Source organism: Gracilinanus agilis, chromosome 6 (assembly GCF_016433145.1).
Source record: "Gracilinanus agilis isolate LMUSP501 chromosome 6, AgileGrace, whole genome shotgun sequence".
Taxonomy (NCBI): Eukaryota; Metazoa; Chordata; class Mammalia; order Didelphimorphia; family Didelphidae; genus Gracilinanus; species Gracilinanus agilis.
Genome location: NC_058135.1, coordinates 62,438,368 through 62,452,125, shown reverse-complemented (window position 1 = coordinate 62,452,125; position 13,758 = coordinate 62,438,368). Strand labels below are relative to the sequence as shown.

Here is a 13,758-nt window from a genome sequence, read left to right as displayed (position 1 = left end):
ATCCACTATTTTGTGATATTTTTTAGCAGAAACTGGTTAACATGCCTTTGAAACATAGTACACTTAAAAATAGTGACATACTGTCTCTTTTGAAAAAAGGAAGGATATCTCTATAGCCCTAAAATATTTTTTTTTTGTTTGTTTTGCCTAAGAAGTAGTCTACTTCTTCTTACCTTGAGAGTTGGGTATCAGTGAAAGGTAAAAAGGAAAAAGTAAGCAAGGAAGATGAAAACAAAACACCAATGAAGTAAGATTAAAGACAATTCACAGATGAAAATTTATTTAACAATATTGGAAAAAGATTCTAAAAGTATACAAAAAATTACTCAATCAAGAAGTCTTTCAAGAGGGAATACCTGTATGTCACATCATAAGTCTAAATTATGTAATTTAATATGATTTTTAAAATATTTACATATGAAATAAGTTAAATAATTCTGCTCATAGTTCATTTACTTATACACTGTAAAATTTAAGAAGCTTTCTTATTTGAAAATGAAAAAAAGAAGGAAACTTTTTTGGATGTGGGCAAGTTGTAGTGCCTAGAACAAAACCATAAAATCAAAAGGAGAGGAAAACGGGCTCCTTGGGGCAGTTTTTGAGGACAACTTAAAAAAAAAAAAACAATCCTCAAATTATGGAAAGTTAATACATAAAGGATGGCAACTAGCTCTATACCTCTGATTATACCATTCATCCCACCTAGAATGATCTCTTCTCTGCTCTTACCCTTTACCCACCAATTCTGTCCATTACTTTCTTCTTTAGAACTTAGCTCAAAACTCATTTTCTCTAAGAAAGCCATTTCTTTGACTTCTCATTCTGATCAGTTTGTTACACTCAACTTGTTCATTTTGTAATTTTCTTTCTTTACCTAGGACCTCCTGTCTCTAGGCCTGACTCTCAATCCACTGAGCTACCCAGCTGCCCCCTGTAATTTTATTTCTTAATTATTTTATGGTTGTTCTTGATGAACAATCTTTCCAGAACTCAAATGAATACAGGCAAAGCATACTCTGTATTCAATAGAAAATACCTGTCAAACAGATGAAATCAGGTGCAATTCTTCAATTCATTTCAACATTTATTAAGTATCTAATATGTTATTCAGCATTCTACTTGCCTCTATTGTGAAATGTTCGCCTGTTGGGCATGTCCTAAAGTACTTTGACCTGGGAAGAAAAAAAATGGTATTATTAAGGAATGTAATCCACTTTACATTATTTTATTTTATTTAAGTATTTTCCATAGTTACATGATTCATGTTCTTTCCCTCCCCTTTTCTCAGAGCTGACAATTCCACTGGATTATACCTGTATTATCACTCAATACCTATTTCCACATTATTCATTTTTGTAATAGAGTAATCTTTTAAAAACCCAAACCCCACATCCTATACCTATATAAAAAAATGATGAATTAAATGTTTTTCTTCTGCATTTCTACTCCCAGAGTTCTTTCTCTCAATGTGGATAGCATTCTTTCTCTTAAGTCCCTCAGGATTGTCCTGGATCATTGCTTTGCTATTAGTAGAAAAGTTGATTTACATGTTATGTTTCAGTTTCTATGTACAATGTTCTCTTGGTTCTGCTCATTTTATTCTGTATCAGTTTATGGAAGTCTTTCCAGCTCATAGAAATCAGGCAGTTTATCATTCCTTATTGCACAATAGTATTCCATTACCATCATATTGTAATGTGGAAGTATCCTAGGGACGTTAGATGTAACAACCCACCTAGGAACTCCTCAAGGCCAATTAAGCATCAAATCATTTGATTATGGAAACAAAGTTTATTTTAACAAAAAGGAATAAGGTTAACTGGATAGGTATGACCTAAACAGTCAAACTACCTCTACCCAACTTCTATGTTCCCTGCTTAAGGGAAGCCTTCTGTTTCTTCTCTGAGCTTTACCTACACCTCCTTATGCTATCTAAACCCCTTTCCCACGCTATCTGACTTAGAACCTAATATTTCCACCAGTGATTAATAAAGAAAAGGAAAAAACCCTGAGTTTGGCTGCTATACTAAGTAACCAAAGTTATAGATGAAAAGCTTTGGATTACCTTAGCTAATAGGAATTTTGGCAGCTGGACCACTGGCAGATGAATACTGGACTCAGTGAAATTGATTTTCTCCAAGTAAATCCTCTATCTGGCAAAGATTTCTCCACGAAATCCTGACCTTCCAGGGAGAAACCCTTAGATGAAAACCCCTCCTTCAGCTTGAAATTGTAGGCAAATAGATAAAACCCACTCTCAGCTCAGCTCAGATGAAATCCAAGAAGGAAGTCAAGTTCAGTTATTTTTCAGTTGTTGCCTTCCACAATTCCTTTCTTACCCAGAATCCTTTCCCAGAGTTTATCTCAAAATTCCCTTCTTTCTGCTAACCCTAGAAAACCAGACCACCCCTAACTACATTCCTACAATATGCCCCTATTGAGGGACACCCCCTTATTTTCCAATTTTTTTGCCACCACAAAAACTGGGACCTTTGGGCTTATCAAACACTAGCTTGCTAAGATCATTTACCCCGAGTTAAGTTGCAAGCCCAATTCACTGATCTCTTCCCTCTCTATTTTGCTGATATAGGAACTCAGGAATATAAAATTTCCTCTGAGTACTGCTTTGGCTATATCCCATAGATTTTGATATGTTGTCTCCTCATTGTCATTCTCTTCAATGAAATCTGTAATTGTTTCTATGATTTGCTTTTTGATCCAGGCAGAGTATTTAGTTTCCAATTAATTTTAAATTTGCCTCTCTAAAAACTGTTGAGAAGTGATACTCCCTCACCTGAAAAAACTAGGAATTTTCCTCATCATGGTACCTTACTTCTCAGTGTGGGTTCCCTCCTTACTGTCCTTTAGGAGTATGATTCTTCTTGACTTTGGAACCTCTTTTATGCTGTTCTTGGCATTGACTGAAAATGTGATAACATTTATTAACAAGTTGCTTCTACTAATAACCTCCAATCTAAGATTTATTATGTAGCAATTAGGCCTACCATATTGCTAGATACTAAACATCTTAAGAGTATTTATTTATTCGACTAGAGTCAGGAGGACCTGGGTTTAATGTGGCCTCAGGCTTTTTCTAGCTGTGTGACCCCTGACAAGTCACTTAAACCCATTTGCCTACCCTTTGTCCTTAAGGTTGTTACTAGGACAGAAAGTATGGGTAAAAAAAATAGTGCCTCCACTTAAAAAATCCACCTAATCTCTATCAAGGAAATTTCCTTCACATACCAATGCCTCTGGACAGTCTCCATTCCTGTCTCAGAAAACAAAACAGGAATCTAAGAAAGCCCTGGGAGCTTGTTTAAAATAGTCACTTGACTCTAATAAATCCATTTCCATTCTAAAATAGGAATAAGGTAGTAACATATATTTTGTGAGAGAAGTATAAGTATTCTTCCCATTTTGCAGATGAGGAAATTAAGGATCAAAAAGGTTAAGTTATTTGTACATAGTCATCGAACTAACAAGACCTTGGGGCAAGATCTGACCCCAAATCTAGGTTGAGTACAGCAGAGATATACCTAATTATCAAGGTAGAAAGGGTTAATAGTATGAGTTATGGGCCTCGAGTCAGAGTCAGGAGAGTCTTGCTGATGTATAAGTAAAATTTTGGCTGTGGTTTACTACCCTTTTGACCTTGGGGCAAGTCACTGAACCTGAGCCTCAATTTCCCAATTCCTAAATGAAAAGTTAAATTAGACTACCTATAAGGTAGTTTTCAAGTTCTATCATGGGATCCTATTGTCAGGCTCATGCCCAAAATCACTGAGAGAATCCTTAAAGAATGTAAAGAAAGCTTGGGGGGGGGGGGGGCAGAAAGAGTACTTTTGTCCTGGCTCTGAAACTAAATACTTATGTGCAGTAGACAACAGAAATAAGTAGGCTTTTTGAGCAGTGGAATTCTATACTGATACTTGTGCATTAGCTAAAGAATTTTCAACAGTAAAACATAAAACTGGATTGGAAGGGAAGAGACTTGGAGTAGGAAATAACTATTAGGAGGTGCCTTCAGAAGTCCAAGAAAGGTAATGGCCTCCTAAACAATGAGTCTGGGCTAGCAGGGACAGAGATTTAAGTATTTATTGTAAATAAAGAGGCCACAGGAGTCAGGGAGCAAATGAACTTCCCTGGGATGAGGAGAAATCAGGAAATTAACTGGACTTAACTACAGAGAATCAACCTTACCCAGAGGACAGCCCAATGTAGTTTCTGTTTCTATTAGGGGTTCATGAGCTCAAAGGTCATAAGTTCAACTTACTAAAAGTCTTCAAAAACACATAATGGATGATCCCTTTCTGGTGATATTTTGCAAGGAAATCCCTGTAAAGGAAAGGGATGGACTAAATGGCTCTGAGGTCTCTTCCAACTCAGAATTTCTTTAATTCTGCGAAAGGAAGTCTACTATCTAAAATTCTTTATATTGGATATGCTTTAGTGGGAAGTGTCTGGAGGTGATGATTTCCCAATGATCAAGTATAAGTTAGATGGCCATTGCTGTATCTTGTAAATCTTATGAACATATAAATTAGAGACTCGAGAAAATACTAGGTGCCAGGGAGTGGGCAGTGGCATAAAAAAGAAAGTATGATTCTCCTATTTGGGAGTTTATAATTAAGCTAGAAAAAACAAACTAATAATAATAGTTCACATTTATAAAGTAACATAATTTTTTTAGAAGACAATTACTTTACAATCACATAACTTGCATGAAAGATACAGAAAAAATTCTCACTATTTGTTGATTATAAACAGCCTCTCCTCCGACAAGGTGTCCAGCTTGTTTGTTAAAATCACACAAGAGGCTTTATAATTTCTACTGCAGAGATAACTTTGTTCAACAATAATTTGATCATCAACTTCAAATTTAAAAAAAAAGCAAAAAGACATGTGCTTGCCAAATGAGTTTGCCATTGTCATACAGGATGTCTTATGTAGAATTTAAAAGAAAGGAGAATTCCAGACTGAATCTGAGGCCCTACAGATAATATTATTTCAACCATCTTTCTGAGCAGTTTGAAGGGAAAATACTCAAAATTATATAGTAATGAAGTTTGCTCATTAATTCAATTCCATAGAAAACCACTAATTTTAAAGTCCACTGATGAATAAGAGCCTAAAGAGTATATATACATATATTTAAGAGGAAGTAATGAGTTTCATCTTTCAGAATTCCTTTTGTTTCAAATCAAAATGGTATATATTTTGTAGTTAAGAAAATTAAAATTTTATGAAAGACTGGTATATTCAAATTCAAATATGAAGCCTGTTATAAAAAGTAGGATTTTATATTTTGGAATACTGGTTTTTCTTCTCTTTTGTTAGTTCCAAGTAATATAGTAAACGAATAAACAATCAATTAGAACCCAAATGCAGGACTAAGAAGGTAAATGGAAGCAAAACAAAAAAAATTAAAAGGAAATTTGCAAAGTATTTCTTTAATGTTATATTAGATGACAAATATCTTGTTATTGTTATTTGTGAAGCAAGGCTGCCACTGACTCCTATTACAGTAAATACTAAGAGTTACTGATAGAGTAAATATTGAGCTTGGCAAATGAATCAGTGTTTTACTTTATCAGAAGAATCCATATCTTAAAGTTTATCTTAAAAGAAGCAAAGAAATATTCATATACTGATATGCATATTTAACAGCATTTAAAAAGCCAATTGTTTTTAAAGCTATTTCATATTTCAAAAAGTACTTTCATAATTATTGGCTAGAGAACATTCAAACTCAGACCATTCCACATTATGAAATGTTTCTAAAGTAAGGTGGTATCTGATATAAATGTTTTAAAGAGCACTGAGTTAGGAGACTCATTCTAGTCTATCTGGGGCCTAAGTCACAACCATAATTTTCCATAATTCTATAAACTTCCTCAGCATTTTTTCTAATAAGCTGCTCTAGTTTTCCATATTTTCTGCATCTTAACTCTGTACCCAAATAATTCCATTAGTTTTCTTTTTTCCAAGATCCACTACTTATTCCCATATATGATCTAGTGAAGGATTAACTGTTTAGTTGAGCAAGTGCCCCTGAAAAACTATTAGCACTAACAGTACCCACTTCTTTCCAACACTAGACAAGGTACACACCCACAAACCAATGTGTGCATATGGAATCTGTGTACATTACTACACACACAAGTTAATGTTCTATTCGTCAATTAAATGATCATCTATTAGATGTTTACTATGCATAAAACACTGTGCCAGATACTGAGAAATACATAAAAATAATTAAGACATTCAGTTCTTGACTTCATGTAACTTATCATGTAAGGGAGAGCATGTTGATATAAATACTCTTTCCCATCCATATCTCAAATAAATTCTACATAGGAGATTGATCTAAGTATTAGGATGATCACTTGATGTATCATGGATAACAATAACACCAAAAGAAGGTCTGGTATACTGATTCTCCACTCCCTTACTCCAAATCTGGTCAATACTTATTTTCAACCTGTGGAACAAATGATTTCCCTTATGCCAATTTGCCTGTGTAATTTTTCTAAAATGCTGCAGGTACTCATGACCATCATGCCTCTCTCCTTTGTCCTTTGCATGATACATAGCCTTACTTCTTCAAAGACTGTGGCATTCTATATAGTAGTCATATATTGTCACTGGCAAACTGATATCAAATGTTTAGAATCATTAAAAAACAACATACTATGTAATTTTCCCCAAAGCAATCCAGCCCATTATACCCTAATGCAGATATACATACAGATAGGACAGCTTGTCTCTGGTAGAAAATATCTATCAAAATCCTCCACCTAGGCTAGGTTAGTTTCTTTTTTTAAAAGGTAAGAAAATCATCCTTGAGACTTAACTAGTTGAGGCCACTGAAGGCTATGGCTCCCTGATGGTTGCTGTTGTTCAACTATTTTTCAGTCATGCCTGGCTGTTTGTGACCTCACCTGGAGTTTTCTTGGGAGAGGTACTAGAGTTATTTGCAATTCCTTCTCCAAATTATTTTATAGATGAGAAAAAGGAAGGAAACAGAGTGAAATGACTTGCTCAGGATCACTCAGCTTTTAAAAGTCTTAGGTCAGACTTGAATTCTGGAAGATGAGTCTTCCTGACTTGAGGTCCTGCCCTCTTTCTACTCTGCTACTTAGCAGCTCTCTGGTTGTTGGAGTTCAAAAAGGTGAGGACAAGAGGAGCTTCAACTCTCTCAGGCTTTTGTCTGGGGACCATTATGGTCAAAACACAGACAAGGATACTGCACTGAATTGAATCAAGGCTGTATTCTAGCTCAGTATTCATTATCTGCTCTGAAAATCCTTCTGCTACAGCTACATAAACCTCTTTGTTGACTGCTAAATGTTTCATAGGAGTTTCATTTCACTTTATTCTTGAGGTACCAGAGTCAAAGAAGCTGAGATTTGGAGAAGACTTCAACTGACAGGCAGGTCCAATCTATACATTAAAGGAATCCCCACTATAACACATGCAACCAGGTTTCATCTAATCTTTGCTTTAACACCTCTAAGGAGTGGGAACATACCACCTCTCAAGGTAGGTCTTTCCACTTTTAGAAAACTAATTTTTGGAAAGTTTTTCCTGATATCAAGATTAAACTTATACCTCTTTGCAACTTCAATTCATTTTATAAAGAGTGTGAAAAGTTAAGTGACTTGCCTGGGGTCTGACATAACAAGGAAGTATCTGAGACAGGGTTTTCTGGCAAATAGCAGGTGCTTAACAAATGCTATCACCCCTCCCCCGATCCTCAGTTTACTCTTATGCAATGGCCTAGTAAATCCCTTTCAGCTCTCAATATATTATCTATTTCCTACTTTTCTCTAAAAGTGTACTCTTTTATTCTGGCAAGGCCTGTCCACTCAGTCTTCTCCTAATTCACATATTCCATGTTTATTTCCACGTATTTGCTTTTGCTAATTTTGCTTCCTCCTCATGTAATGATCCATTAGTTATCAAAGATCCTAGGGTCCATAATACATGGTTCAAAGGTGATGTGAAGATCACAAGAAAAACATTTTAATGATAGAAAATTTACTATACCCAAGATAGGTCTGACCATCGTAGGGAGTCCTAATCCCCAATCTTTTCAGTCTTAAATATACTAACATTACACAGAAATTTCTGTTTATTAAAGAAAATTCCTAAGTCAAGATAAGCATAATATCTGGAGACAGTGTCTTAAATTTTGGTTCTATTTTAATAAACTATATATAAAAGCAGGGACCTCACTTTCCCTTTGAACATTCCGGAGACTGCAAAGACCCTGTCGGACAAGAAAATAATTAAAATAATTGAATCAAAACTTTCTCATCATAAAAAAATGTGAAAAGAGAAAAAGAACAGATAGAAAATGGCAGAAAAAGAGATAACTTTCTTTCCCAGGGACAAAGGATTGGTCCAAAAATTCTAAAAAGTGCTTTAAAATCCTAATTTCCACCTTCTTAAAGTGGTAATTCTCCAAGTGGTAAAGGAGTCATAATCATAGAATTTAGGAGCTGGAAGAGATGTCAAAGACCATATAGTATGGGGCAGCTAGTTGGCTCAGGAGGCCAGGACTAGTACAGGAGGTCCTGGGTTCAAATAATCTCGAGGCACTTCTTAGCTGTGTGTCCCTGGACAGGTCATTTAACTCCTATTACCCAGCCCTTACTGCTCTTCTATCTTGGAACCAATACACAATTCTAAGATGGAATGTAAGGATTTAAAACATACACACATACAAATTCAATCTATATATAACAGAATTACCAAGATAACACATCTGGCAAGATGCCCTCTAGTCTTAAGTCATGGTTAGTCATGGTAGAGGGCTACCTTTTCCTAACAGGGCTCTAGGAACTTCTGAATAGTTCTAATTGTATAGAAAATTCTGACATGAAACCTAGTGTCTCTTTGCAGCTTCCATTCATTACCCTTTGGGAACAAACAGAACAAGTCCTATCCTCCTCCATGACACCCTTCAAATCCTGAATACAAATAACATGTTCCATACTCACCTCAGCCTTCTAAAAGCCAATGGTTTGCTTTTAGTTATTTCCTTGGAAAGATGGAGGATGTTCTCAAGAGAATTACGTAGAGTTTTATTTATAATTATGATATATTTCCACATTGAACTCCAAAAAGAGTGCCTTGATTTACAAAGCCAAGAGCAATGTATAATTACATTTGTTTCTCTATATTCTAAACAACACTAAATTTTATTAATGACCTTCCCCCCCACCCCAGTTTAATACACACACAACAGAGCCCAGCGCCAATTTACTACACCAAGCCCTTAAGTTCCAATGAAAATTAACTAAGCTAGGAGGAAACTAATTTCAGTGGAATGTATTAGAAAATACACTAGACTGGAGTTACAAGACTTCAATTCCTGCTTCTGTTATATCTCATTGTGACCTTGGACAAGTCTCAGCATGTCATCTATAAAATGAAAAGTTGACTTTTAGCATGAAAGTTCTACAATCTTTTATCATTTATCTTGAGCCAGTTATCCCTCAGTGCAATCACCCCGGGGAATTAGTAATCAAATTTCTTTGTTTAAACCTACATATCAGATTGCCATGTTGACCATCAGGGGAGAATAAATAATGGCAACTGAAACAACAGGGAACAAGTTTCTTTTGCACTCTAATCACCAGGCCCCTTTCTAAACCTCTGCCTACTGCTCCTGGTTTTGCCCTCTGGGACCAGAACAAGTCTAGTAGATGTTTCTATTATCTGATGAGGCTAAAAACAAATTCTAAAACCAAAGAATGTTAATATTGATGTAACTCCATCTAATGTCATGAATTATTTTTCTGAAAATATATTACATGAAACAATGTTGAAGAACATTTAGTTTTATTAGAACAATGATGTTTTGTTATAAATAAATCTAAAGATGCTAATAGCTATTTATGGCATGACTTGGTTAAAGTATATTAACTATACAACTGAAACAATGCTGTATAAGGTATTACTGTATTTGAGGACTAGATCTGAGCCATAACTAGCAATCTGATGCTTAGGACAAATTAGTCAGAGATTCCTACTTCAATGTTAGTCTAACATTTTCCTGGGTGCACTGGTATCTGTGCTATTTCTCACAGCCTCCTCTCTGGAGGAGCCAAGGTCCTCACTCCAGGCAGAAAATCCTGAAAGGCTTTTAAAGGGTTTCACGAAGGTTCCTGAGTCAAAGGAAACACCCACTCCTCCATAAAACAATCTGGCTTCTATCCAAGAAGAACCTGTAAACCCTAAAGTGAGTGAATGAAAAAGTATTTATAAGTTTAATATGTGGCAAATACTGTTCTTGATGCTGGAGAAAATTTATAATAAAAAAGTGAGACAACTTCTGCTCTCAAGGAGTTCATACTCTATTGAGAGAGCCAACACATAAAAGAAAGATTAAGTCTAAGTCAGAAGGTAAGGGTTTAAAACAACAACAAAATATATTTTGAAAAATTAAGCGAAGGATTATGCCAAAACTTTTCAATGTGGATAGATAAAAATAATATTTCTAACAAAATTTTAAAAATCGTTGAATGAGCTTAATGTTAATGCATATTATCTTTTCAGTTATTAACTGAAATTCAACTATATTAAATTTAAATAACTACCAAGAAGTTTTGTATATAAATATGCCTGTGAGATATATTTCTATAGCCTCAAATATCCTCTGAATTATATACAAGAAATATTTAAAATTCTGCTTTCTCCTCAACTGCCTTTTGGTGTTAAGCTGGGGGCTGGGAACTATTTCCAATGCACCTCTTAAGGACAACATAATTAGACTGTGAAACTACCATTTAAAAGCTCAACGTAATGCACTTAAAAGCCAAACATAAGTGACTTGATTATCCAATATTTTATATTATTTCAGATGGTGCTCCTCTCCATTAGAGAATATAACTGAGATAAATGACTTCTTGGAACCTCAACCTTTCAAAGCATCAACAAATCTGGCAATTAAGTGAAAAGGGTCTCTATGCACATTAGTCTCTCCCATTTACTATATCTGAAACTCCATCTCTCCTACTCCACTAGGCAGCCCTACTTTACACATATATACTAATAAGCATGGTTACCTAGTTTCTCTCACATAAGTTAGAAGCAGCAAATTATGAAATGTCAACCTTAAAGTGATAGATGACAGCCCATCAAGGAAAAGCAAAAAACCAAAATGAACAACATAACCCATGAGTCTCATGAAAGAGATGTCAATTAGTTTACGAGTGGCACAGTCTGTCAGTTTCAAAGGCAAGATTCAAACCTCTCATATCTTAAAATGTTATGTTTTTTACTACTTGAACACAAGGGCTGAAGGGGATATTATTGGGGATGTAGACACTAAACAATAACTCTAGTCCAACTATCAATAATATGGAATTAGGTCTTAATCAATGATACATGTAAAACCCAGTGGAAATGTGCATTGGCTAAGGGGGGGATTAGGAGGTTTGGGGGAGAGGGAAAGAACATGAAATATGCAATTATGGGAAAATATTCAAAATAATAATTAAGGAAACTTGAAAATTTTTTTTAAAAAGTTAGGTTTTTTTGCACTATTTAAAAAAAAGTAAGAATGTGTATAATGTACCTTAGAAAGAGGTGATTAAAAATTTGTTACAACCTTTAAGACTAGGGCACTTTAAGAGTCAGAAATCAGTTACTTAAAAAATTCAATTAACATCATTCCCTGATGATACTGAATGAGCAATTTCTGTGCCTAAGATCTATGCTAATTTTAGATCCAGAAACCTATGTTCCAGAAAATGCAAAACAGTATATACATAACACAAACCGATAATATGGGGTACTTTAAGATTTACAAAATATTTTCCTCACAATAATAATAATAATAGCTACAATCAAAAAGAGCTTTGCAAATATTCTCTCATTCAGTCTTTACAACCACCCTGGTAGGTAGGGGCTATTATTAATCCAATTTACAGATGAAGAAACTGAGAAAGGTAGCAGTAAAGTTACTTGCCCCAGATTACACAGCTAGCTAGAGTCTGAACATTGGAATTGAACACAGGTCTTCTTGAGTTCAGCACAATATCAGCTGTGTCATTCAATGACTTTCAGTAATAAATTCAATTAAATTCAATAACCCTATGGGTAAAATATAGGAATAATCCTCATTTTACAAATGAGGAAACTGAGGCTCAGAGAGATTAAGTGATTTTCTCTTGAATATACAGATAAGATCTGTTTGAGTTGTACTTGACCTCAAATGTCCTCCATCTATATACATATTCACAACTAAGTCATAGTTGAAAGTAGTTTGAACTCTAGGTCCTTGGAAAAGACACTGAAAACTGAAGCAAATTACTTTAGAAGTATCTTAATTCTCTTTAAAGTGAGCAATCTCAAAATTTTAGGAATGCTGTGCAAAAAGCTGTATGAGGAAAATTGGCTTATCTCTAAAGAAGCTGAGCAGCAAGGAGGCTGGGGGATTGATCCAAATTCCACAATGTGGACCAGTCCCAGAGTACAATATTGGAACGTAAATAGACTTCCAATAAGGTAGCACCAAAGCTGCAGTGTCCTGTCCCTCTTTGCTCTTATCATTAATGTCATGTGAGTATCCAAAGGAAACATAGTAACATGATCAGTACTCTTTGCATATAGATATGAGGACCTATAATTAGTGACTGCAATATCTTACTACTTCTTTTAATTTGTATTTCAAATTACTTCCCTTAAAAATTCAATTTTCTAAATCTTACAACCCCTTTAGGAAAGTTAAGCAACCATTAAATATTTAAGTCTCATCTATATTTATGCATATTTATGTGTGCATCTAAAAGCCCAAATGTCAGTGAAGTTTTAATTTTTAGTAGCTCAAAAGTTTTGTCTTGTAATACCTAATATGTGTACATGTGAAAGAATGAGTGAATGCTCCTAATTACTTTCTTTCACTGCTATCCAAATTACTTCCATTAAAAATCCATTTGTAACAGTCTTGTAATCTGTGTATTCAGATGTATGATGGCCTAAAAAGTAGTGACTTGCAGCTCCTTACTACTCTTTTACTCTTTCCCCGTTCTTTCCTTTAAAAATCCAACTGCGACTTCTAAATCCTATCATCTCTTTTATGTGTTCTAAAAGTCTTGAAGCAGTTTAAAAGCTGCATTGTTTTTTAACATCCTGTGTAAGCACATACATAAAGGGCTCCTGATTTGTGACTGGAGCTCCTTCTTTTGCTCCATTTCCCAAAGCACTCCCATTAAAAATACATTTGAACATCCTCTAAATTCTAGGATCCCCTCAGGAAAGCAAGGCTAGGGTTCAATTGAGAAGCCCACCAGTGGGTTCCACCTTTTACAAAGGGTGTGTCAGGAATTCAGACACCTGGGCAAGAAGCCCCCTCCCCCTTCTCGCCTCGCTCCGCCCCTTTTCTGAAAGGGAGAAGGGGGTTCCCAGGGAAAGCTCCTTGCTCCCCTCTCCCCCAGGCCTCGGGAGGGTAGCAGGGGCTCCGGCCTCGGAAGGGGAGGCGAGAGCTTGGAATTGGGGAACGGGGGTCTCCCGTAGGGCACCGCGCTTTAAAGGAGGAGTCGACGGGCTGTCCTTCCCCCTAGCTTACCCTCCACCGCCGCCTCCCCGCTGGAGCCGTCCCGCTTCCTTGCGGAGAAGCCCGAAGCACTGGGTCCAGCAGCAGTTCCCCATGGCATGCCGCTCGTCCTGCTCTAGACCTCAAGGCCGAGCGGCACCCTGCCGCGCGCGCGCCTGGGACCCGGCCTCGGCCTCGGACCCGGCAGC

General features: G+C 36.0%; 1 protein-coding gene across 2 annotated transcripts in view; it reads right to left on the bottom strand.

Annotated features, from left to right (window-relative positions):
* The window catches only part of AP1AR (adaptor related protein complex 1 associated regulatory protein), a 38,127-nt gene extending 24,462 nt beyond the window's left edge, over nt 1–13,665 (bottom strand). For both annotated transcript variants that reach the window (XM_044680587.1, XM_044680588.1), the window contains exons 1-2: nt 13,583–13,665; nt 1,124–1,172 (exon numbers count right to left, since the gene is read on the bottom strand). In XM_044680587.1, coding sequence (XP_044536522.1) covers nt 1,124–1,172; nt 13,583–13,665 — 132 coding nt within the window. The remainder of the gene's footprint in view (nt 1–1,123; nt 1,173–13,582) is intronic.
* Nucleotides 13,666–13,758: the final 93 nt, after the last annotated feature.